Here is a 27,966-nt window from a genome sequence, read left to right on the forward strand (position 1 = left end):
TGAAAAATAAGAATTCTCTTACATTCTATAAATAGATGTGATAAGATGTGATATGAATCAAATAGATGAGAATGAATAGAGAATGGATGTGATGAGAATAGAAGTGATGAGAATGAGAGGTAAATAGATGTGATGCGAATCAGATAGATGAGAATGAATAGAGAATGGATGTGATGAGAATGAGAGGTCAATAGATGTGATGACATGTGATGCGAATCAGATAGATGGGAATGAATGGATGGATGGGAATGACTGGATAGATGGGAATGAATGGATGGATGCGATGAGAATAGGAGTGACGAGAATGGATGGATGGATAGATGCGATGAGAATAGGAGTGATGAGAATGAGAGGTAAATAGATGTGATGATATGTGATGCGAATCAGATAGATGAGAATGAATAGAGAATGGATGTGATGAGAATAGAAGTGATGAGAATGAGAGGTAAATAGATGTGATGATATGTGATGCGAATCAGATAGATGAGAATGAATAGAGAATGGATGTGATGAGAATAGAAGTGATGAGAGTGAGAGGTAAATAGATGTGATGATATGTGATGCGAATCAGATAGATGAGAATAGGAGTGACGAGAATGGATGGATGGATAGATGCGATGAGAATAGGAGTGACGAGAATGAGAGGTAAATAGATGTGATGATATGTGATGCGAATCAGATAGATGAGAATGAATAGAGAATGGATGTGATGAGAATAGAAGTGATGAGAATGAGAGGTAAATAGATGTGATGATATGTGATGCGAATTAGATAGATGAGAATGAATAGAGAATGGATGTGATGAGAATGAGAGGTAAATAGATGTGATGATATGTGATGCGAATCAGATAGATGAGAATGAATAGAGAATGGATGTGATGAGAATGAGAGGTAAATAGATGTGATGATATGTGATGCGAATCAGATAGATGGGAATGAATGAATGGATGGATGCGATGAGAATAGGAGTGACGAGAATAAGAGGTGAATAGATGTGATGAGATGTAATGCGAATCAGATAGATGGAAATGAATGGATGGATGGATGTGATGAGAATGAGAGGTAAATAGATGCGATGAGATGGGATGCGAATCAGATAGATGGGAAAGAATGGATGGATGGATGTGATGAGAATAGAAGGGATGAGAATGAGAGGTAAATAGATGTGATGAGATGTGATATGAATCAGATAAATGTGAATGAATAGATGAGATGTGATGTCATGTGAATCAGGATGTAAATGAATGACATAGGATGTGAATGAATGTGTTAGCATAAGAATCGGGATGTGAATGAATGATATAGGATGTGATGAATGTATTAGCATGTGAATCGGGATGTGAATGAATGATATAGGATGTGAATGAATGGGTTAGCATGTGAATCGAGATGTGAATGAATGATAAGGGATATGAATGAATGTGATAGCATGTGAATCGGGATGTGAATGAATGATAAGGGATGTGAATGGATGTGATGTGATGTGAAATGGATGGAATAAGATGTGATGTAAACTGGATAGATGTTAATGTATGTGAAGTGATGAGATGTATGGGTAGATGCAAGTGGCTGAGATCTGATAAGGATAAATGAGGAAAGAAGTGATGAGATATAAAAAGATGTGATTAGATAAGAATGGGAATACTTATGTAATGAATGTGGATTGATGTGTGGGTGATGTGGATGATGTGGATTGATGTGTGGATAATGTGGATTGATGTATGGATGATGTGGATTGATGTGTGGATAATGTGGATTGACGTGAATGAATGTATAGATGATATCGATTGATGTGTGGATAATGTGGATTGACGTGAATGAATGTATGGATGATGTGGATTGATGTGTGGATAATGTGGATTGATGTGGATGGATGCATGGATGATGTGGATTGACATGGATTGATGTGGATGTATGGATGATGTGGATTGACATGGATTGATGTGGATGGATGTATGAAAGATGTGGATGGATGTGTGGATAATGTGGATTGATGTGGATAGATTATGGATAATGTGGATTGATGTGGATGATGTGGATGGATGTATGGATGATGTGGATTGATGTGTGGATGATGCGATTGAATGTGATTTGATGTGGGAATGATCTGATGTGATAGGGATCGATGAAAAAAAAATTATGGGAAGATGAGAAAAGATGGGAACTAATGTGAAAAGATGTGGAGTGATGAGAAAAGATGGAAATATTGCTGGAACTCTATTTGTATGTGAAATCTGCTTTTAAATGATTGTTTTATGTCAAGAATGCTGGGGAAGCATTTTGACTGTCTTGTGAATGAGGTCGTGGAGCCCTATCTGTTAAAGTTGCAACTGCTGACAGAGAGTCAACGGAGGACGTCTCGCGTAGCAAGGTCGGCCGAAGTCTTGACCAGCCTCGGTTTGATTTAAATGGTGAGCTTCCGGTATAGTGGATGAGGGACCAAGGAAGTGGCCTATGAGTGAAGCGTTAGGTGACGAAGGATCCTAGAGGGTGCTGACCATACGGTGCTCGGGCTCTGGGTCACCGAACATACCCACACGTACGTCGGGGAAGATATAAGAACAAGGAGTAAGAGATGTTTTCTGAATTCGGACATGGATCTGGTTGATTAACCTTGTTGGTCCTCAACGGATGAGTCCATGGCTCTTTTATATGGATCTATTGGTTGATCTTGCTGATCTTCAACGGAGACTCCATTTTTGTTAAAGTGAATACTTTTGCCAGTTACTATGAACTAGGAACTATAGAAAAGGCCCCTGACTGGACAGGGGGTGTATCCTTCATCCGATTTGTACCCAAGAACTTGACTCATTTCCCGAGGAGTCTTGCTTTCCTGCATGAGAAGGGTAGCAATAGGGGAAAAGAATTTGTCCTGCATGATTTTCTCCCTTGCTTCACTGATCAATGGATTTGACACCACTGTAATTGCAAGCAAGGAGGCTTTCCTGCTGCCACCACATTTTCTTTCCCCGGCTGATACTTAATTTCAAAATCGAATTCCTGCAGGGTCTGCATCCGTCTCCTTTGACGCATGTTGAGATCTCTTTGGGTGAAGATCCACTTTAGACTTTGATGATCTGTCACATCAAGGTGAACCTCTGTTCCAAAAGATAATGTCTCCACAACTTCAGAGCATAAACTACTGAGAGTAACTCCAAGTCATGGATGGCATAATTTCTCTCATGTGTTTAGAGTTTTCTGGATTCATAGGCCACTGCATGACCTTCCTGCATATAAGAGCACTACCTAAGGCAAACCCATTGGCATCAGTAACTACCTCAAAGGCCACTGCATGACCTTCCTGCATATAAGAGCACTGCCTAAGGCAAACCCATTGGCATCAGTAACTACCTCAAAGGGTTTGGTAAAATCTAGAAATTTAAGGGTAGGGTTGGTTACTAAGGCTGTCTTCAGTTTATCAAAGGCACTCTGACACATTGCAGTCCATTGAAAAAGGGTAGTCTTCTTGATGAGAAGGTTAGTTAAAGGGGATGCTATCTGAGCATACCTGGGTATAAAGATGCTATCTGAGCATACCTGGGTATAAAGATCCTATACCATCCGGTTAATCCTAGGAATCCTATGGCTTCTTTTACCGTCTTGGGTTTTGGCCATTCTACGACTGCTTGGATCTTTGCGGGGTTAGGAGAAATCCCATCTTTTGACACTATGAATCCCAAGTATTCCACTTGGTCAACAGAGAAAGAACACTTGCTTTTTTTTGCTGCTGTTTCCTTAGGATTTCCAGGACCTTGCGTACATGATCTTCATGATCTGCAGCATTCTTTGAGTAAACCAAGATATTATCAAAGAAGACAAGAACAAAATCATCCAAGTATTCTCTGAGAATATCCTACATAAAATGATTAAACATTGCCAGGGCATTTGTGAGGTCCCTATCCCCACCGCGCAATGAATTCAGGGGTGCTAGCAGCGAAAGTAGCACTTCTTGCGCGGGGCAGAGTCCCACACTCGGGGCCTCGCCCACAGATATCCGGACAAGAGACTAATCCATCGGTTCTTCCAAAACTGACCCCGAAAAAACTTCCCTTGCCCGAAAAGCACGGGCGATTCCTCCAGGATAACTTTTCTCTAACGTAGTCAAAAGCCTTAACTAACTAAACTGATCTGACCAACCAAACTCGTAAGTCCCATAGTAAAATTACTTTGATGCCTGTAGTTTACAAACTCATTACCAAAATGATTGTGCATAGGCTTCACAGGATACTGGATGCGGGACTTCATCCTCATCAGTATGAGTTTGTGCCGCGAAGACAAATCCATAACAATATATCCAATGCCTTGACTGCAATTGAATATGCTAAGTATTCGCATCAAGATGTGCTTATATTGCAGGTGGATATTGCTAAGGCATTTGACACTGTTCAATGGGATTTTACCTCTCAAATCATGACCAAGTTGGGCTTTGGTCCCAAGATGGCAAATGCAGTTTACTGGCTTTATTCTGGCTCTACTTCTCAGTGCATTCTTGGGGGTCATCTGTCTCGGTCATGGACATTGGGTCAATCAGTTAGACAGGGCTGTCCTCTTAGTGCTCTCTTATATGCCATTGCAACCCATCCCCTTTTAATGTATCTTGATCATCTTACAAACACAGGACAGATGACTGGTCTTAAAATCCCTGGAGCTGCATCTTTTTTGGCACAAGCATATGCTGATGATTCCTTCTTTATGCCACAAAATTCTTCCCGAGAAGTTCAAATGCTTATGACCACTCTTTCATTGTATGGCTTGGCAGCGGGATTGCATGTCAATTTTGACAAATCTAAATTACTTCCCCTGAAACAATGTGACTGGCATTCTATTCTTTGGTCGGGTCAGGTGGTGCATTCCAAAGATGTAGTCAGGCATTTGGGATATCCCATAGGATGGCATATCACCAGGAAGCAGCAGCTAAAATGGATCTTCCAAAGACTTCAACATAAACTGGAATACTAGAAGATTTCTACTTGGCCTCTTCATGTCAGGCTCAGAATAGTACAATCCATTGTAATGTCCTATGTCCAGTTCTATTTGCATTTGCTGTAGTGGTCCTCCAGGGATATCTCAGCCTTTATGTCTCAAGCTATGGAGATGTTATGGAGGACAAAAACTGCTGTGAAAGCATTGAGACTGATGAAGATGGAAATGGTGTGCTCTCCTAGGATGCATGGTGGACTTAATGTCCTCAATATAAGATATCATGTACTTGCAAGGAAGGCGACTATGCTGCATACTTTTTCCGCCAACAACAGCCATGGACATGTATGCTAGCATCCATGTGTGTCAACATGAGAACTTGTGCTTATGGTCATTGGATTACTGATCATTGGGAGGTTGTCATTGGGAGATTTGTAGGGAAGATACCTGGCTGTCCTTTCTCTACTGCTCTGATACTTGACTGGAAACAAGTACTTTCTAAGGTCAAATGGGCTCCTGATAATTGCTCGAGGACAAACTCAATGAGGAAAGAAAGTATTCATTGGAGTGCCATCTTTGACATTCCACTCGCTTTACAGGAACCTGTTCAGGCATACAATCTCATGAAATTGGGAATTAGATACATACATGATGTGGTAGATGATCAGGGCTATGTCTTATCTTTTCCTCAGGCCTTCCTATGCATTGGGAATGCATCATAGGTCTATATGGAAGAAAATTGCTGATTTATTACATCCTTTTCTACCTGTTCCTCCTGTGGGCTGACACAGACAGGCTTACGGATTCGCAATTGCAATCCTCTGCTACATGCACTCATCCTATTCCTCTTCCCGCCTTAACCTCCATCAAATCTTACAAGCTTCTTCACCCTGCTCCATGGATTCAGCAACATGCTAATTCTCTGTGGCATATAAGGAAGCCCCTCTCATGGTGGCGGAAGAATCTCGGGATGTTATGGAAGTGTAAAATGCCATTGAAACAAAGACTTTTTCTTTGGAGATGTGTGACAGGCACATTGTCAGTGGGGGTCACACTTGCTAAATGTCGCATTGCACCATCCACATGTTTAAGATGTCAGGCTCCTTCAGAGATTGTTCGTCATTTGCTTTGGCACTGCCCGTGTTCTAGGATCCTCCTGAGGAGAATTTTAGATTATCTTCGGCTCTGTTTCTCGAGTCACAGATTTGGGAAACATTTCTGGCTCTTTATTAGATTTATAAGAGGTCTTTGTCTCAATACTCACTATTTCTCTCTTGGGTGAGATATTGGGCTCTTTGGACAATCTGGAGTGAGCATAATTTGGCATACTTGGGTCGGCAGATTCACAAGTCATATGAATCTTTCCGAGCCTCATTGCGGCAATTCTTATATGATGCCTGCCATGAGGGTGATATGGATGCTTCTTGCATAGAGCTTTTCTTTTTATGTTTCTGATCTTTGGGATACTCTCCATTTCGGAGACCTCCCATCATGTAAATTTATGAGCATATAAATATACTGCACTGGATATTACCAAAAAAAAAGTGTGTGTGTGTGTGTGTGCATATCTCTCTCTCTCTCTCTCTATATATATATATATATGTATATATATATATATACATACATACATACATACATACATACATACATACATATATATATATATATATATATATATATATATATATATATATATATATTGTCATATAGAAAAATACAACACACTAATGTCATATATAAAATAATTAGTTAATTGTTGTAAAAATAATTAAAATAAAAGTATATAAGGAAAGACCTTAGACCCTAAACCCTATGCCCTAAATCCTAAACCCTCAACGCTAAACCCTAAATCCTAAACCCTCAACCCTAAATCCTAGATCCTAAACCCTAAATCTAAACTCCAAACCCTAGATCCTAGACCTTAGACCCTAAACCCTAAACCTTAGACCCTAGACCCCAACACTAAACCCTAAACCCTTTGTCCCAATCCCTAAACCCTAAGTCGTAGACCCTAACGTTGAGATGTTAAGCTCAACACATGAGTTGACGCTTATGATATGCCTAAGTGACCGTTTTCACCACTTACATCACTGGCGTGTTTGGTAGGATGCTGACATGATAGATCTTCGTCTCGCCAGTGATTCTATAGTTGGACTACACCAGCTACTAGTCCACCATTGAGTTATAGCATATTTATCTTGCCAGCTCACTCATTTAGCGTGTTCACATAATGGATCGCATGTACATAGTTCTTTGGTACTTATGTTCTAATTTTTCTTATCTTTTGGTAGAACCCTTTTGTGGAGAAGAAGAAGAACAACAATTTTCAGTCTCTCATCTTGTGTGTTCTCTTCTAGGTTTTTGTGCGAGAGTGTGTGTGTGCTTGCAAGAGCTCAAGCTCTCTTCCTCCCTACATCTTTTCATGGTATCAGAGCCTTATTCATGCTAAGAAGATGAGTTGCAAGCAAGAGAAGCACATGAACCAATACGAGGGTAAGAGCTTCACTTACTCTTCCCCCTTTGTGTTGGCTACTACACCCTTGTCGGGAGCTCTTCGAGAGGCATCGGCAAATGAACTACGATTGAGGAGCTATCTTCACATGGAAGTGGAGATGCAGGGAAATTTTTACGTGGCTGAAAACGCGTTTTAGGCGCATCTAGACCTCCATTTATCAGTTCGCAGAGGCGTTTACATGCACTGCAGGTAAGTTTTGATTCTATGCACAATACTATTTTTGGAACTGCTGTGCAGGAAGGGCATTTGGTCGTGCAGACATTGTGTGTACTGCAAAAAGAGGTCTTATAGGTGCTATTGGGTGTATGTATGCAAGTTGAGGTATCTAGTTATTGTGACTGTTTTGGTGTAGTATAGTACTGCTATTGAGAATACAACAGTTTGTGCAGGTCAAACAAGAGTGCTGTTTTTGGTGAGTTTGTGTTGTAGACAAGATGTCAAATGATAGAATTAACCAAATTGTTGCAGAGAAGTTTAACAAGAACAACTTTCATGCTTGAAGGTATAGATTAACAAATTTTCTAATGGAAAAAGACTACTGGGACATGAGGAAGCACCAGAGATACCTGAGATTAATCCAACTGCTCTACAGATGTAAAAGAATACAAGGATTGGAATCATGGAGAAAGAAAAGTCATGTATTGGCATACATGACACCATGATTGGGCATATACAGGATGCCAAGTCACCTAAGGAGGCATGGGACACCTTGGTGAAGCTGTATAAAACTAACACCAAGGCACGAAAGATTCAGTTGAAGAATGAGCTTCATACTATGGAGAAGAGAAAATTGTATGTGAATGATTATGCCTCGAAGAAGATCAAGGGCATTGTGTAATCCCTTATATCTATTGGTGTTTTTGTTAATGATGATGATAAGGTGGAAGTATGTCTATGTGGCCTCGGGCCACAAGACATTCAAGATGTCTATTCAGACTCGAGAGAACATTCCCAAATTTACGGATTTGGTGTCAATACTGATCATTGAAGAAAAGAGTTTGGGTGAAGACTAATCTTCACAAAACAAAGGCAATTCGGAGCAATAGGCCTTCTACACAAGTGCAGGTAGAGGACGAGGTAGAGTCCGAGGCCATGGCCAAATAAGTAATCAAAATTATGGTTTAGCAACAATAGTCCCATGAATCACAATAACAACACACAGGTGGAAGAGGCCGGTTTAGAGGCAAGAAGAGGTAATGGAAATTGGCAAAGGCAGCAAAATAATACACAAGGCTGTTTTTATTGTGGAAAATATGGGCATGTGTAGGCATATTGCTATAAGAAGAAAAATGACATGAGAAGTGAAAAGTGCAGAAAAATAATTATGTGTCCTCTAGTCAAAGTAATGAGGACAATGAAAGTTTGTTTGTTATGCGACATGTGCTTAATGCTATGTCGAAAAATGTTGAATCCACTACACACACACACACACACACACACACACACACACACACATTTAGGATTCTTCCTACAAGCTTCTAAAGCTCATAAAAGATTCTATGTGTTGCTATTAATCCAACATCTAAATCATGTTATGTAAGCTCCTATGTGTTGATATGAAGTGCAAGAGTATGACACCTAGGTAAAAGAGTTAAATGGATTAGAGTTATGGAAGCTGAAGACATTATTTAGTATGCATGTCTTAATTCATGCATGACCATATGTACAAATATTGACCCTCATGCTTAATGCCTCTATGTGTGTGTGTGTGTGTGTGTGTGTGTGTGTGTGTGTGTGTGTGAGAGAGAGAGAGAGAGAGAGAGAGAGAGAGAGAGAGAAGTTATGGAAGCTGAAGACATTATTTAGTATGCATGTCTCAATTCATGCATGACCATATGTACAAATATTGACCCTCATGCTTAATGCCTCTATGTGTGTGTGTGTGTGTATGTGTGTGTGTGTGTGTGTGTGTGTGTGTGTGTGTGTGTGTGTGAGAGAGAGAGAGAGAGAGAGAGAGAGAATATCTAAATGTATGTGTATGTGTATGTGTATGTGTTTGTGTGTAAATGAGAAATAAATTGAGGAGTAAGCTAATGAAAGAGAATGTGTGCATATGTATGTATGTGCATACGTACTTTGTGTGTGTGTGTGTGTGTGTGTGTGTGTGTGAGAGAGAGAGAGAGAGAGAGAGAGAGAGAAAGAGAGAGGCTATTTCAATATTGTATGTGGGATGACCCTCTTTTAGGATTGAGAGAGGCATCTTTCAATACTATATGTGGGATGACCCTCTTTTAGGATTAAGACAAGCCTTGAATCAAAGAAATATTCAATTATATACATCTAATATTAATATACACATACATAATTAAATACACATACATATAGGAAGTTTGGCATTTAAAAATTGCTTTGTTAGACCACCTTGCTTCCTTACATGTGATGACCAAATGAGCGTCCTTCTACCTATACACCATCCACCATAGGATCACCAATTTATTAATAATTTAAAGAGCTGTCATACATTCATGCCCACATGTTATTATCCCAAAACTTAACTATTTACTTATGTAATTGTTAGAACATATCATTAGCCTCAATGGTAAATGACTTGTTGTTGTTAACTGGCATTGGTAGCATCATACCTTCTTCAAGATGAGGATTTATTGTAATCCTTATTCTCAAAGTCTTTGAGATGGCTTAATGTCTTTTAGATCTCTCTCTCTCTCTCTCTCTCTCTCTCTCTCTCTCTCTCTCTCTCTCTCTCTCTCTCTCAACCCTCACTCTTTCCCTTTCTCTTTCAAACACACACTCTCTCTATCTATACCTCCATATCTCCTTTTCTCCCCCTTCTATCTCTCAATCTCTCTGTTTCTATGTTCTCATACACACACTCTCTCTCTACTTCTCACTATTTTTTTCCCTTGGAGAGAGAGATACATAAACCCTCTCATTATTCTCTATCTCTCTCTCTCTCTCTCTCTCTCTCTCTCTCTCTCTCAACATACACATATTGTCTATCCCCCCTCTCTCTCTCTCTACCCCTATGCCTCCTTTTCTCCTCATTCTCTCTCAACCTCTCTCTTGATCTCTCTCTCTTTCTCATGCACTCTCTCTCTCATAGTAGACACACATATACACACCCCTCTCTTCTTATCATTATCCTTCTATCCTCTTGCCTATCATGCCACTCTCTCTTCTTTTTTGTTAGGTGAGATGAACACAAGGACTCGAAGCCATAACACAGTGATGCCCACCAACCAAGCTCCCCCTACCTCATATCCCATGCGCCCACATAAAATGTGGAGGATTTTAAAGGACGCTTGAGCCTTAGCACATATAACCATTAGGGAAAAATGGGACTCATTACTGGGCCTTTTAGAGAAAGGAAAAATAGGTGCCCAACCAATGAGCGTGAAGGCTACGTAACGTAGAAATTCCTCAAATTTTTTTTGAAAAAGATCGAGTTTGTTACTTCAAAAAAGAAGAAGGAAAATGACATTCTCTCTCTTTGTTTTCCTCCCGTATGTCAGATGCTATCAACATTAAAGTTTGAAGTAATAAACTTGCCTCTCCCACCCATTGCATACATTTGGGAACACACCCAATTTCTTCTCTTTCTCGCTCTCCTCGTCAACATACCACCTCACTATGATTTCTCAATGTTTTGCTCTCTCGTCTCACCACAGCAAGCAACCCTCCCATTGAAATGTCGACGCACCCTAGGAGGCCATCTTCACAAATCCAATCTATTATGATTCATAACACGCTAGAGGCAAAAAACGCATGGAATCCTCTATCGATTTCGAAGGGGAGTTGGATTTCGCTACAACCGTCAAACGGAAGAGAAAGCAAAGAGGATCATTAGAGAAAACGATTTTATATCATGTTGGAAAGGAAGAATCCAAGGATTCAGACATGGAAGCAAAAAATCAAGTATCAAAGAGGTGCTTGTCCAACATGTGTATTTGCATAACGAGTTAAGACTGGATGGTTGGCCACACGATCTTCCAAGACACAGACCAAATTGTAAGCTTCTAATTCATTGTAGCTTCATTTTAAACTCAACACAACTTTTTTAATCACATTGTTTGGTTAATTTTTCAAACGTATATCCTTCAACATATATTAAATGGCAACCAGTTAGCATCCTTGATGTTCTGCACGCATATATTGGAGAGAAATAATACAAAGGTTGCTCTCCAAGATCATTGGCTGAGCCAGGTATATTCGTTTATGACCACTATTTCCAAATTCATACTGGAACGACTGCTTTTGGCACATTGAGTGCACGAATTTACAAGTCTAGAGTGGGAATTACCAAGTGCAGCGATAAGTGAAAGTTATCGAGAAAAATTTTTCCAGGAGATGCAATGTAATCTAAAACCACAAATCTCTACAAGACTCGTTCGAGTAGCATTCGTAATGCCAGTAAACGGTATTTGTGGATTTGCTGTTGTTGTAAAGTCAAGAATATAGGTTACAAAAACAATGTTTGTCTATGAAAACATGCAAAACATGGATATGGTTGAAATCCTTGACATAGAGGATGGGATACAAAGGAAGAGAGAAATGTAATTTTCTTTATGGTAATGTAGACAATGTGTTGCAAGTTTGTCGTTTGTAGTCAGAAGTTCATCATGTCTTTCTACTAATACTGACGTATACACTGATGAGTACATAACAAATTAGTGCCAATGGATCAAGACATGGATGAGAATGCTCTTATTGAAATTGCAATTAAACTCGATGATAGAGTGATTTCAACGGTAACTATTGGTGAAAATTGCAGTCTACAATAGTTATGATAAGATATCATGGGGAGACGAGAGCCAAACAGAGCTGCATTCTGACTTCCATTTCAGAGTAGGCAACAAGCAGGTAATCCAATACTCTCAAAATCCATAATGTGACAATTCCTAAAATAATTTTCTTTACTGTATAGGTGTCATCGAGATGTGAGCAATGCATATATTGTAAAGACCTATAGGAGAAACAAGTGACACTAACATGTAAGTGATCTTGATTATTATTATTTTGCGGTGTTTTGACTTTGAGTGCATTTCAAAACAAGAAGGCTGAGGAGGGAAACGAGACAAAATTGCAAGACACACTTTAAACAAAGGAGACAACAACGCGATATTGGTCGTTAGGAGTTGGGTTCTATGTCATACCGCGTTGTTGTAGTCGTTTGTTGAATGACGTTCAAACAAATTGGAACATACACTTCAAGAGCTAAAAGACCACAACAACGTGATACTAGGTCATTCTATCGGCAAGTATACCCGTATCGCATTATTGTGGTCATTTGGGGGTCAAGGAAAATGCATTTTATAGCCCCTCTCATCACACCATTAAAACTATGTTTTCCCTGTCTTAAGTTTGAATGAAGATGTTTGAATGCAAAATTTTATGTTTCAATAAACGACCACAACAACGTGATATGGGACATTCTACATGGACTTTCGACCCACATCACGTTGTGGCTATTTTGTGTCCATAATTGTTTTGTCATTTGAACTATATTCAACAAAGATTTTGTCAAAAATTAACCATAACATTAGGGGGAATTTGAGTATAAAAAGGGCCCTGTAAGGATCCCTAGTTTAAAGGAATTAAGACTAATTTGATTGAGGCTTAAGGAGACAAATCTCATAAATGAACCCTACTTTTGGGCCTAAAAGTAGGGGATCTCTCTAATTTTCTCTCTAAGATTCTCTTTCTAGCTATTAAAACTCCTACTAGCATGATCACTGACATCTACGCTTTCAATCTTATTTACTCCACTTTAATAGTCGTATTTGAAATTCCTCCCACATTCCATTTCTTTCAGTCATTACTATTATTCATCACGTTTCCTACCAACCTCTGCAATAATTCTCTCTCTCTCTCTCTCTCTCTCTCTCTCTCTCTCTCTCTCTCTCTCTCTCTCTCTCTCTCTCTCTCTTCCCCAAGCTCCCATTGTGATACAATAGGAAAGCTCTATTGTGAATACAATAGGAAAGCCCTAAGTCACTTCAGAATAGTCTGTTCCATTTTTCGAATGGCACATAGAGAAATTACAGAAAAAGTAAAGACATTTTCTGGCCTCTCTATCAAGCCTTGCATCAATCTCTTCCATTTTTCAAATGGCATCACAAGGAATATTTTTCCTGTCCCCAGAAAGATAAGATAAGTAAAGAGGACATACAATAATGATGTGCAATGCAAAATTGGAGAATACTATTGCATCAATGATACATTAACCATTGGAGCTTGGGGGAAAAAGCAAGGCACAAATAGTAAGATCATGTATCCCTACAATGAGTTCAACAATATATTTGTTGATCTACAACATCTTCAGAGAGCTATGATCTTATTCTATGGTCTGCCTAAGTATTTTTTACATTCCTTGCAAGCTAATATAAAAATCTTTTAAGTACCAAAACTTATCTACATTTGTTTGTCATGCAAGGTGACAAGGTAAGTTTTATGTTGAAAGTGGATGAGGGTGAGATTGTGAAAGGTAAGAGGTTAGAAATGAATAAGTATCACACTTATGAATGAGGCAACGGCATATGCAAAGAGTGAGATCAACATGACTGAGGGGGGGACTGTGTTTCCTTTGGAAAGTTCTAATAAAAACCCAGACAATCAGGCGAGTAATAGGGAGAGTTTTACAAATCAATTTTTTTCTCTTTTAGTGTCCAATCTAAGAGGGAGATATGGTGGCTTAGGGCATTTGAAGTACTAAAGAGAAGACACATGAAGTGCTGGCTTGGATGTTTGATAGGATACCATTACCAATGTCATCAAAGCACAAATTTAGGGGAAAATTTTAGAAGTGGAGGGTAAGGGAAATTATACAGTAGACTGGCATTTAGGAGGTGACTTGAAGACAATAAAGTGCCTTCTTGGGTGTCCACAAGGTGCTAACACCCCAAATCCTTGTCCATGGTGCATGAGAATGGTGAGAGAAAAGAAACAGAAGAAGGCAAGAAGGAAGAGGAAGCTAGAGAATCAAGATAATGAGAATGACACACTGGATGATGATGCTAGCAATTGGGTTGGTGGTGTCTTGTCTGCAAACATGCTAGCTAAGCCAAACAGGCATTTGAGAGACCTCAAACGGAATCCTATTATTCCCTGTGACCTCAAGAATGTTCACTTTTGTACTTTGCATGCATACCTACGTGTGTTTGATCGTCTGCTCAAGTGTCACATTGATTATGCATTTACCATGCAAGGCAAGGAAAGACAACATGAAGCTCTTCAAAAAGTAGAGAAGCTACTCAACTCAATTGGGTGCCATGGTGGCAATGTGAAAATTACTGTTAACACAAGAAGACCTCTGGCATGAATCATGAAGTGGCACAGTAGGTGTCTATGAGTGGATATCAGGCAAAACATTTTCTAGAGAGGCCAAAAAAAGTAAAGAACTCAAAGTCTTGGGACCTGTGGAAGGATTTGTGTAAATGTACGATGTTCGATTGCACCAATACAAGCCTTGTAGTTCTACGTGAGAAGGTTTGGTCAGACTTCAATAAGATGGTTAAGTTAATGACCAAAATCAGGATGACTGAATAGGAGTGCCAAAAATTTCAAGAAGAGATTCAAAATTTTACAAAGGCCATGGTCGATACATGGGGTGATACCAACATTACGCATTACATGGTAAACATGTAGAGTTTATTTCTACTCATCAATTTGAAATGATTATGAATAATAGCTTCTAATTGGTCTTGTTTTCTTCTGCAACACATTTGAAATGATTATGAATAATAGCTTCTAAATTGGTCTTGTTTTCTTCTGCAACACATTTTGTATGCTCATGGTGCATACTTCATGATGAATGAATATGGTTCTCTTGACATATGGAGCATCCAAGGAATGGAAAAATCTCACTATCGAGCTAGAGCAGTATAGTTTAAAAACACCCGACATGGACGAGGAAGGACTCGTACAAATTACTTCAAGGAAATGTTCAATTAGTTTTACAGATATACTTTTGGGTGGAAAATATCGATGGAAAAGGCCCGTACGAGTGATTTAGCAAAGCCAGCACGAAATCAAGCCAAAATGAGGAGATCACTGAAGTGGAAAGTTGGCATAGGACCAACATGTCATGTCGCATGGAGATCATCAAGAAGATGAGAAGGAAGAATTTAGATTTAGTGTAACGAAATTTTATATACCAAAAAAATAAGAACATGCCATAACAAGTAGACAACATTTTGAAGAGTGTTGTAAACATTTTTACTTAATACAGACTTGCAATTAAAACTTAATCGCATCATTTCATTACATAAAAGATCTAACAAAATATTTACAATGACAAGATAATTAATTGCTCTCTTCTCTAGTTGCTCTTCCTCTTCACTAGGCATTTTTCCTCTATAGCGCAAAAACTTCTTTGTGACTATAACCCTTGAGTGCATTTACATCTTCTAGTTCGGCACCTAGAGCATAGCTAGCATAGCAGAGGAAGTATCTGGTAGTGGAAGGCCAAAATCATGTACCGTATCCAAAGATACGAATGGCAGCACACTTCTCTATAAGCATGACCTTATGTGTATTGTAAAAGGGATAAAAGAATAGCCTGTATATCTAGATAGTGCCTTGAGTGTGAGAAGTGGAATTTCAGCATCACTAGAATATTTGATGTGGTAGTAGACAAAAAATATTTCTTTGTCAGTAGATGGGATATAGTGTGTAAAAGCAGAATGTTGCCCAACTCTTGCATGGGTAGCATCTCCACATCCAAAGAAACCATCGGCATCATCAAGCTCTATCTGCATTAACAAAGAACTTGGCTTTCACATAAATTCAATCAATAACATAAACTCACTCAAGAACAAATAAATTACCTTCTAGTTCTCATCCTCTTCCAACTTGGATTCATCCCATCGGCATCATCAAGCTCTATCTGCATTAACAAAGAACTTGGTTTTCACATAAATTCAGTCAATAACATAAACTCACTCAAGAACAAATAAATTACCTTCTGGTTCTCATCCTCTTCCAACTTGGATTTATCCCAAGGGTTGATGGAGCCTTCTTCATTTCCTTGATCAAGCTTGGGCAAGGGCTCTCTTCCCATTTCAGTAATTCCCAACTCCTCTTGAAGACTTTAAAATTCTAGCTCTGTGGGAAGAGAAGATTTAGTCTCCTTGGCTTTGTCAAAGCACAATGACATGGCTCTAGGGGCTTTAATGAAGTTCTCTGTCACCTCGGTGTCCAACTTTAGCAACTTCTCTTTATGTTCATTCTCCACATTGATTATACCTCTAGCAGCTTCACAACTATCTGCTATAACTGCAAGGCAATAATCTTCCCTTAAATTATAAAGCTTTTGTATGTGGTAGAGAAGGATAAAATTTTTGCTATTTATAAGAAAGGAGGGTAGCCCAAGGATGACGAAGTTTGATTTTAAGCGCTCTCCATGCATAGATGATCCCTCATTAATAACAGTGGATGCCTTAAAACTCTGCCACATCAAACCCTATGCTTAGAAGGCACTCCTCATCACCAGAAACCAGGTCCATAACCTCATCTTCATATTCAATCTCTGTGACAAATGATGTTTGTGAAACCTTTTGACCCTTCTAAACTTCTAGTTTATCCTTTGTGTAGTCCTCTGTCTGTAATGAAGAAATATATATGCAACAAACCCAAAGTAGTACTCAAGAACCTTGCACTTTTTCTTGTGCAGAGGGCAGTTGTCAAGACAAGTCTTTATCCTCTTATCTTCTGAATAGGCATCCCACCTTCCTGACATGCTTTTCTTTTTAGATGAGGAGAGGGCAAAGCTGGACATGTGAACATATTGTGATGATCCCTCATTTATAATTTTTGTACTTACCAATTTACTATATGCCTCCCACTCTTCCCCTAAAATAGAGCTTGCCATGTCCTTAACAATATGTTCCAAACTGAAGGGCACATTGAATATTGGCTCAACATTTGGAAGACGTTTATCGTGCCCATCTCTCCTTAACAAATTGAATAGGTTTTCATTGGCACTAGGCTCATCTGTTACCTCTTCAAGTGTATCTAAGTCTTCCACATGAACATAATAGTGAACCACTTGCTGCTCCATGCTCGAATTGCCTTCCAGGGCACGAGGGATGAAGGACCAAATGGAACTGAAATTACTTATTGCACGGTGAACTGAATTCCCACGACGCAAGTGAAGGGAGACCGAAAGCAATCAATTTCCATGGCGCGAGGAAGAGGGACCGAAAGAAAATAAAAGACGATATTGAGTCGTGACAAGAAAAAAAGTAAAATTTAAACAAGGTACGACTATATATAGACATCATTAGGGTTGACGTCATCCATGTACGACTGACGTGTAGGGTTGACGTCACCAAAGTGTGCTGAATCGCCACGTGTAGGGCTTACATCATCAAATTGTACATCTAAATGCCATGTGTAGGGCTGACATCATCATTGAATCGCCACGTGCAAGGCTTACATCATCTTCGTAATGATGACATCGCACTCTATAAAAAGGAGAAAGTGTTCCATTTTTTTTTTGTTAGTTCCATTGACGGCGCAGGAGCTAGCTTCTTTATTTTTGAATTTATCTTTTTGCTTGTAGAGATCACTGGTTTACTAGATGAAAGTCATATTTCCTATATAGATATTCTAATTTGCTATATAGACTTCATGTTTTTGCTAGTTTTAAGGTGGGTTTTCTATATGGTTATTATTGTTTACTATATAAAAACTTCACAATGCTATATAGGAAATGATATTTCCTATATAGGGAAAACTGATTTACTAGTAGTAAGATTAATTTCTTCTATAGATATTCATGTTTCTTACATAGAAATCACAATGCTATATAGGAAATGATATTTCCTATATAGGGAAAACTGATTTACTAGTTGTAAGATTAATTTCTTCTATAGATATTCATGTTTCTTACATAGAAATCACTTCTTTACTAGATGTAAAGTCAAATTCCTATATGGATATTACCATTTTCTATATAGGAACCACTTATTTGCTAGATGAATATATATGAAATCATGTTTACTAGATTGAATAAATAAAAAGTGTGTTGAGATCTAGCAAAATTGTCCAAATCTGCCAGATAGACTATAGGAATGTGTTTAAAGTCCCTTGTGAATACATCTCTTCATCACTACAAAAGTAGCTGATGTTTGTATGTCACAATCACTGTTGGCACCCAATCAAAGTCACGTCTACACAGGCATAGTGTTTGGGCACATTTGACTGTAATCTCAATCCCAATTAGACTCAGACTACCTGTGAGGGATACATAGACATGAAGGTGAGTAAAATTGGGCTAGTGTCATTGTGAAGAAGCAGTTCTGCAAATAGATTGTTGTAGCCACTGCCTCCTCCCAGTAAGGATGTGCAAGATCTCCAACCCATAGCATGGAATTAGAAGCTTCTAGAAGAGTCCAATTCTTTCGTTCAACTACCCCATTTTTTAGGCCCTGGGTTATTATATGGCACTCACACCCAGTAAGGATGTGCAAGATCTCCAACCCATAGCATGGAATTAGAAGCTTCCAGAAGAGTCCAATTCTTTCGTTCAACTACCCCATTTTTTAGGCCCTGGCACTCACAGCTGATGTTGAATGGCCTATTGTTGATAGTAGGAGGTCAAATCACTGAAGACATACTCTCCGCCATTGTCCTTGTCGAGAGTCTTATTTTTGTGCCCATTTGGTTCTCCACTAGGTGTTGATACACCTTGAAATGATCCAGGATTATAGATTTTTCTACAAAGGAAGAAACTAGAGTGTATCTAGTATAATCATTGCTAAATGTTATGAAATATTTTGATTTGGTGAGCAAAGGTATGCTCATTGGGCCACAGACATCTAAAGGTATGCTCATTGGGCCACAGACATTTGAAGGTATGCTCATTGGGCTACAGCCATCTTAATGAATTAATTGTAGTGGGGATTGTGAGCAAGGATACTTCTGATTTGGTACTTTGCCAAATATACAACCCTCACATAAATCTATGGGGGCAGCTTGAAATTGAAGCTAGTGGCCATGTGGTGAGACTGCATCTCAGGAAGGACATTTTGGCTTGGGTGACCAAGCGTATAATGCGAGTGTAAGGTCTCCAAGTGAGCCATTGTAGGGCTTATGGCCATGAGGGTATGAGCTAGAGCATGGATAACACCTAGTGGGTATAGACACCCTTATTGTGGGCTTATGATGTACACAGGTTTACCTATGAGGAGGCAAATCTTGACTATACATTAGTGATGAAATAATTCAACACTGGCTCCGTTTGCAGTGAGTTCACTCATAGAGAGAACATCTTTTGTTAAACAAGGGACATATAAACCTTTGAAATTGTAGATTTCTGATCCTTCCTATGTTTGAACTTGAAGCATTGTTATCGTGTTTGGCTTCTGCTTTCTGTGCTATTCTAACAATGACCATGGGGTGGTCACTATTATAATTAGAGTTTGGAGAGATTAGAGTGGAAAGAGGTGATGATTAAGCATAATGATTAATACTAATGAAGATAACTGAAACTCAATGAGAGTATCACAAGATGTAAACACACATGAATAGCCAAAACCAAGCATAATTCTTAATTAGTTAATGAGCCTTATATAGGCACCAAAAATATTTACTCTATTTGAATTTTACTCAGGATAAATGTAACTCTTCATTTAACATTTGCACCTTTGCACACTCTAATGTTGGATGATAATTTGTTGTTTCTAACACCCCCCCTCAAATGTAACTCATGATTTAATGTTTGAGCCTTTGCACACTCTATTATTGATGGATGATTTGTTATTTCTAACACTCCCCCTCAAATGATTATCCATCACCCATAGACATGTCTAGATTTCTAACACACACCCCCTCCCCCCTCAAATGTTATTTCTAACACTCCCCCCAAATGATTATCCGTCGCCCATAGTGGGTAGAGAGCATGAATGTCACCAAATCTTTTAGCGTGACGTGTGTTGTCATCTCCTAAATGAATTGTCAGTGGTGTTGGCAGAGGACTATATAAACTGTCAATAGTGTTGGCAAAGCAGTGTAGTTGACCAGCCAATTGCGATGATGCACATGGCATGTTGTGTGTAGCACCAATGTGGAAGTACCACAGATCACATCATCTCAATGTGGGTTTGGTGTCCATGCCCATGGTCGGGGCAAAGAGCTACAAGTGTGGAGTGGTGATCTCCAAAGATGAGTGATCCATAGCCATGAGATTGGCTTGAGGGCGAAATGGCCTACTGGTTGGCTGCTCTTGACATTTGGTCATGCAATCCTTTTCTGCGTGAACACCCAATTGTTCCATCAATAGTCGTCTAGACCATCTGGCCGCATTGACCGCTTGACTATGAAATCCAAGGTATTTGGCCAGTCGTTTGCAATAATGAAATGTAATGTTCCCATCATAGGGAGTGTTGGTTCTAGGTGGAATAGAATAATGGGGACATCCTTGGATTGAGTGGCCTATGCAAATGGTTCCTTGAGGACGAGACTGGCATTGTGGGTGCCTTGGATTTTTAAATTGAGAACCATATATATGGGACAAGTTGAGCCATTTGAAGAGGTGTGTGGGGCCTCTTCTTGAAGAATCTTGTTGAGAAGCCCTTGAAGCTGGAGATTCGAAACTGCGGACTGTGTGGTAATGAAAGGCCTCCATGAAGATGGTAAGGCTGCTAGCAAAAGCATGGATTGTAAAGTTGCAAGAATGAATAGACCAGAATTAGTGGTTTTATCTAACAAAGACAGCCAACTATCTAAAATTGAGTGGCAGTTTGGTTGTCTTAGATTAACCAACCACAAGGGTTACTTGAGAAACGAGATCTATATGTTCATTATGCGTGGATGGATTTGACCCTCTAAAAATTATGAAGCAAAGACTACCTAGTTCTCAAAAGAGGTGATACCATATGAAAAGTTTGAAAACATAATGCAATGATTGTCTGCAATGAGACAATCAGAATGTGAAGATAACAGATTCATGTATTACAAGCCGAAGAGGGAGATTTAAACAAGAAGCCGGTTGTTACACATGGTTTTAACCATTAAGTTTGTTGTTCATGAGGAAAACAAACCTAAGGTACCTAATAAAACTACTGTATTATAAAGTAAAATTTACCATAAGGTTGACAGAGGTCAAACCTTAACATGTGGCACTATCATATCTATTGAAGCAGAGTTCGTGGCAGCTGCACTTGACAGTTATGAGATTTGTGCTCAAGCTTACCATTACAGGAAGGGGGAGTGTGCAAGCACAAAATAATAAAAGTAAAGTATTATAATTAAATACTGTAAGGACAATGCGTGGTCATGCGACGCAGCCGCCACCCTCATTAGGTAATCAAGGCCAACGGCCACAACAGAATCAATCTGTTCTCTATGAGAACAATTGTCTGTGTCTGTGTCAAGTTACATCAGTAGTCGCGTTTTAATTATCTACAACAGTGTCTTGGTGAAACAACAGTTGCATGTATGATAACATGTTGATTTTCTGCTTTCTTTAAGTAGTTCATGTTAGTCATGATACTGTTTTGGCTGCAACCATGTGGGAATACGTTCAGGAGGGTGACTAAATGCAAGGTGTGCTGTTATAAGCCCTTAACTACATGTTCCTCTGTGCCATACAAAGGGTATCATGAACTTTTCCGTTAGAATTGCCATGGAGAAAGTACTTTGATGCAATAGTCTATCCAGGTTCTGTGGGCAATGGGTGGTTATGGTTAGGCTGCATATGAAGCTTTGGAAACATATTGGGGCCATATGGCACTCTCATCGTTTGTGTTGAAAGGTTAACAATTAAACCAAGCCTGGGTCACGAAGAGACTTAAGGAAGAACCAAAGGTTCTCTCAATCCACAATTTTGGATGCCTCCAACACTGCTGAACCTGCCACTGTGCCACCACATTCCCTATCTGCAACATTGAACAATCCCACTTCAAGATGTGAACTAAAGTAAGATTAACGAGTAGCTTTTCAATCCATAAGATTGGTCATTGACTGGCTCTTCGTGCCAATATACCTTTGGGTGAAGAGGCAATGCGGGGGCTATCTCTAGGGCTCTCTTCCCAGTCTTCTGTCATCAGATTGAGACCTGAATTCTTGCTTGCTTGTGGTGTGCTGGATTGGAGAACCTCTGCCAAGGGACCACCCACAGGAGTTTCCCATGCAATAGGGATCCAATTGGTTTGGTTATGACGATGTCGGTCCTCACTGATCCCTAGACCCATGCCAACTCCCAGCTCAACCCCGAGTGGAATATCCTCCTCTCCAGCTCTAGACATAGACAACTTGAGAGGGGAAAGCTTTAACTTGCTGGGAGGTGAGCCAGTTGCATTGAAGTCCGATGAAGAGATGGGTATAGATATGGAGAGCTGTGGGGTTGATGAGTTGCAATTAGGCTTCTCATCCTCCACATCGGACCAGGAGAGAGTGGATGCATCCTTTGATCGTGGCCAATCGTCGAAAAAATGGCGGAGAGGCTGGTTCTCTGGTTCACGGCCTATGCTAGAAACCGCGGCCTCTACAGTCCCAAATGCACCTCCAAGAGAAGAATGCTGATGTTGCTGATTATGTTGAGCCATGGAATGTAGACTAACCGAGTTTGCTTCAGCTGACATTAGGCTGAAATCCTGGCCCAGTAAGGCTCGGAGCTGTGGGGAGTTATTATAGGGCATGATAGAGGGGCTGCTAGATTTCAGTGGCTGCTGCTGAGGGCTAGGAGACAGAGCCCTGGATTGCTGCATGGAGGCTTTGCGCCACGAGTTATTGATTGATGAGAGCATGTTTAACCCATGGTGGTGCATTGCTTGGACATCTTGAGAAACTGCCCTCGAGCTGCCAGTGGCTTCTGCAAACAGCATCTGCTCAGCACCCAGATCTAGATCACTTTTAGCAATCTCATTGATGTACCTGCATGACACATCATAACAGTCACACCATACAGTGAGCAAGTCGAGCTTGGCTTGGAAAAACATGCAACACCGTCATGGCTTTAGCCAACCACGAAAGAGTTTGCCGCCAGTTGAAAGGAAATGAAAGAAACGTAGGTGACACTATCCTGCATGAGGATGAGCAAACTAACAGATGAATGAGGTAGGGATCATGTTGCATTAACTGAACCTTGGCAAGGAAGAAGCGTTGCATAAATGTTATATCCCTAATGAATAAGGTAGGGATTATGTTGCATTAACTGAACCTTGGCAAGGAAGCGTTGCATAAACTATTTGACTTGGCTGAAATGGGTATATAAGAGGCAGCTTGGTTTAATTAAATAAGGCCTATTGATTCTAGATAATCTAGAGAGATAGCAGATGATTAGAGCTTAAGCTGTATGTGCGCATTAAGTAGCAAAAGGAGGCAGCCTGTTCTAGTAGTCATGATTGCCCGGAGACTTCATCTTTGACAAGAAATTGAGGTCGTTAAAGCTCAGAGAATCAACTCTAATGAGAAATTTGTGAAACCAACGAATCAAGACTAAGATTATAGGATTACCGAAAATCTTTGGATGATAAAGCTGAGGCGCCAGAGGAGTGTAATGCCAACTGGTTATACTGGTTTGCAGTAATAGAGGAGCCAACTGAGAGTCCGGAAGCACTGGGAGAGTTGGTGGCCGAGTACTGTCTGATTCCAAGGTTGGGGCTGAGTTGTTGTTGCTGCGGCTGCTGCTGCGGCTGCTGCTGAGTGCTAACGGTTACTGTGGAGAGAATTCCAGAAGGAGCCCTTGTTGCCGGCCCTCGAGTAACCGAGGGAGCGCCGCCGGAGGTAGAGGCAGAGATGACCGAGATTCCCGGGGACGAGCCGGTCTGCTGGCTATCTGCAGGTTTCTTTGTCCGGTGTCTGCCTCTGTGGATGTGCCTCTCGCAGTATTTCTGGTCCGGAACAACGTCCCTGGCGCAACGCCACTTCTTCCCGTCGGTCCGCCTGCACCTTCCCGGCTCAGGGTCAGCGTTGGCACCGAAGCCCAGCCGGTAACCTCCATATGATACTGCAGAGAACCATCACGATTACATGCACGCTCACTCCTTTGAAAATAAAAACTAAAAAGTATACCGAATTAACTTAACGATGTTTTAGCAATAAGTTAATGTCTTAACGTACTTTTACACAATTTTAACTTAAAGCTGACAAATCTCCTTGAATATTTTTTTGAAAATATATAATTTATTGTGAAAATAAAAGTAAACTGCTTGTTCAAATTCATCATCACTAGCGAGAAGGATCGATGTACGGTTCATTCCAGACCATAGCCAGAAAGGCAAGTAATTCTCCATTTACTCTTCAATATCAATTAGCTTTGGGCATTATCTCAAGGCCAAAAAAAAATGCAGAAGAAATAGCTCGGTTTGCTGTGAATAGTCCCCACGGAAATTTAAAAAATCCCAGTTGAAATAATATCTTGTCGGGATTAAGGAGTAATTGTGAATTTGAGGAAAAATCCTGACAATTTCTCTAAATTTAAATGCTAGATTCTGGTTTTCCTATTTAATTTTTTACTGGGTGAAAATACATCGTTGTATTAATCTCAAAGGAGGATAATGCATTGGGTGGCTCTTTACGTTTTAATATATATATATATATATATATATAAAGAAAAGAGGAAAAAAACAAATACAAGTGAGCATATACAAAAATGCGCTGAGGTACTTATAGGGTAACTATGACGAGTGCGGCCTTACGATTAGAGAGGTGTGGCGATCCGGCTGAGATGGCAAAGAGACCCGTGATACCGCTCCGAATAGGATTGACCAGCTCGGCTGGAACATTAACCCCGTTCATCATGTACTTGAGCACCAGCGCTTGATGCTGCAGCTCGCGCAGTTGGACTGGTGTGAACAGCACCTGCGCCCGGGACCTATTGTCATCAGCATTGGTGTGCATGCCCATGTTGCCGCTTATCGTCGCTAGCGGAAGACCTTGCCAACAACAACAAAAAGGAGAGAAAAAAAAAAAGGCACTTTAGCTCAATCAGCACAGTACGCACTCTTCCACCATAATGCTGTAATTAGCCCTTCCACCACATATCGCCCTCATCACGGATAAAAAAAAGCTGGAAGAAACCAAACAAAAAGAGAGAATGACTCCATCAAGGAGACCGCCCCTAGAACTGCACGCCTGATCTTGCACGTTGTAAAAGGCACGATACACCCTTACTAGCATGCTGCAAGTCGCAGCAATCGCCTAAAGTCGAAAAGACGCAGGCAGGCCAGGCTGTCTTTGTGAATATCACTACTCGATTTGTAATTCTATATGCAAGCGACATAAAAAGCCTAAAGGGATCAAATAATTATTGACAAACGCGCACAAAATTGGCGGTAGCAATATCAGAAAAGTGGTGGGGCAAGGTTGAGGAGCCGTAGATTTCCTTCATATGAAATACAAAAAGTGCCGATTCTGAACTTTTGAAGTTATCCTAACGAAGGTCTGTTCTGTGTGTGTGTGTGTGTGTGTGTGTGTGAGAGAGAGAGAGAGAGAGAGAGAGAGAGAGAGAGAGTGTGTGTGTGTGTGTGTTTGTGAGAGAGAGAGAGAGACAGAGAGAGAGAGAGAGAGAGAGAGAGAGACTCCGCTTGTCTACTGAAAACAACCTCTAATACAAGTCACTATACGAGTATGATAGTGGAAGCATGCGTGTGGTACCCATTGACCTAGTTCATATCCTCCATTACAAATCAACATTTTAAGGACAACCAGGCACATCAAGGCGTTGTGGTGATGTGCGAAATTGCTACACAGATCAGAGGTTTAGTGCAGACCTAAAGATCTTTAGGAGACTGCTAATGAGCTGAGGCCTCAAACCACTGATCCAGTATTTATTGAAGAGCGCCTGTATATAGGGCTTCGGTTACCCAAAATAGAGTTCAGATTGTAGAAGCAAGAATCAGCTTGGCAGCAAAAAGAAGAGACACCATAGCTGTAGTTTACCAACAGTGATGTAGGCCGGAACGGTCTTACGAAGACGTAAAGAATGCGAGCAGTGCGTCAAGGTTATGAAAAACATCAAGGAGCCGAGCAGACATTTACCTGAGGGGTGCGCCTGAAGGGAGGCGTAGGCTAAGTGAGGATGATGATATATGGACCGTGGATTCATGATTCCGTCGTAGGTAGAAGCAATAGAGTCGGACAGGGCAGCAAGCCGTGTGTGATCGGCGGACAAGAAGGTCGGCGCCTCGTGTGGAGCGGCCAGAAGGGGTCCTCCATCGGACGCGGTGGAATTGGTCGGGGAGCAGCCTAAGCGGCCGTCCGAAAGCATGGAGCTGCTGCGGACAAGCGACCCAAGTGCCCCACCCCCACTAATCACCTGCTGCATTCTTAAGTCCGACGCCGCATGCTGTTGTTGTCCGCTGCTGCTCATAAATACAGTGGATGAATCACCTGTTATACGTGCTAACTTCGACATAAGACCTCCCTGATCCCTGTCGTCCATGTCCATGTCGCATGTGGACCTGCATAGCTGCTGCTGCTGAGCTTGCTTTAGCGCAGCAGCAGCATTGCTGCTGTTATTGTTGAAGGGCGAAAACATTCTGATTTCTATCGGTCGCCGCTCTTCCTGCTCCTGCTCCTGCTTGCTCAGACCTGGAAAGTCTCGCTCTCCGGATTTCAAAGCAGGCTTTAAGCAGCGACAGAGCCCCTACAGGCTACAACACCTCACACAAGGCCATAGGACCACACCAGAAATCCATGCATTAAGCCCCCTACAAGCCTGCAATAAAGCTGTGCAAAGGGCTCCCGTGGGGGCTCTAAATTGGCCTGCGACAGAACTGCAGGGAGCTACAGAGAAAGAGCGAATCTCGGAAGGTACAGGAGTTTGGCAGAGGAGCGAGTATGGGCCTAATACAGACGGGGTGATGCGGAACATATAGGAAACCTGCTGCAGGCAGCGGAATACATTGAAGGAAAGGTGAGGGTAAAAGGGGGTATGCTAGCTAGGATATGGTGCCAAGGTCCGTTGCAGAGGGGCTTGGGGGGGCAAATCAAGGAGCAGTACCAAACGTGAGCAGGTACAGTGGAGGTAAAGTCTGAGGAGCCAGCAGTTGCTTCAGCTACAGCTACAGGCTGCAGCCAAGGGGAAAAGGAGCAAAAGAAATTCTTGTAGTGGCTATGTAGTAAAACTTTGCAACAAGTAGTTACCAAGAGAGACGAGAGAAGAGGAACGAGACTTTATCGCAACCGTCCGGGTCACTGTTACTTGGCGGCGACAAGCGGGAGGCCCGGGAGAGCGCGTGTGTAAAGGTGATGGTATGTACCCTCTCATTTTTTTAAAAAACTTTGTCTTGTCCACACACGGTACAGCACCCCCCGCCGCCCGGGCGGCGCTAGCGCTTGCGCCGCTCTGTCTCTCTCTCTCTCTTGCCGACACAAACCGCCCAGCCTGCATACACGTGACCCTCCCTAAGGGTCCGTCCCCATAGCGTGGCCTGCTTAGGGGCTGTAGAGATTACAGCAGGAGGTAACGTGGGCCCCATAGCACGGCTCGCTCCCAAGCATACTAGGACTCCAGGGTTCGAAAAAGACGGGTTCGATTTATCTTTGGAGCATTCTTAAAAAAAATGGTAGTCTCCAATTTTTCATTTTTTATTAAATCTTGTTATCACACACATAGAGGTGAGATT

At 40.9% G+C, this 27,966-nt stretch overlaps 1 protein-coding gene across 1 annotated transcript; it reads right to left on the bottom strand.

Moving 5' to 3' along the window:
* Positions 1 to 21,325: 21,325 nt before the first annotated feature.
* On the bottom strand, positions 21,326 to 27,447 carry LOC147631312 (growth-regulating factor 1-like). The gene is made up of 5 exons (XM_086809694.1): positions 26,378 to 27,447; positions 25,036 to 25,272; positions 23,852 to 24,344; positions 22,380 to 23,269; positions 21,326 to 22,272 (listed from the first exon to the last, which is right to left on the bottom strand). Exons 1-5 carry the CDS (start codon positions 26,874 to 26,876, stop codon positions 22,208 to 22,210), a joined length of 2,184 nt encoding a protein of 727 aa, XP_086665820.1. The 5' UTR covers positions 26,877 to 27,447; the 3' UTR covers positions 21,326 to 22,207.
* Positions 27,448 to 27,966: the final 519 nt, after the last annotated feature.

The sequence above is a fragment of the Cibotium barometz genome, chromosome 15, assembly GCF_041138505.1.
Source record: "Cibotium barometz isolate CiBa-2024 chromosome 15, ASM4113850v1, whole genome shotgun sequence".
Taxonomy (NCBI): Eukaryota; Viridiplantae; Streptophyta; class Polypodiopsida; order Cyatheales; family Cibotiaceae; genus Cibotium; species Cibotium barometz.

Bases quoted from the DNA above. Each gene is read 5' to 3' on its own strand.
- LOC147631312 (XM_086809694.1), bottom strand. From the start codon at position 26,876: ATGTTTTCGCCCTTCAACAATAACAGCAGCAATGCTGCTGCTGCGCTA. The intron at 25,273-26,377 runs GTAAATGTCTGC...GTTGTTGGCAAG, and splicing joins CCTTCAGGCGCACCCCTCAG to GTCTTCCGCTAGCGACGATA. The intron at 23,270-23,851 runs GTAATCCTATAA...TGTGTCATGCAG, and splicing joins TTATCATCCAAAGATTTTCG to GTACATCAATGAGATTGCTA.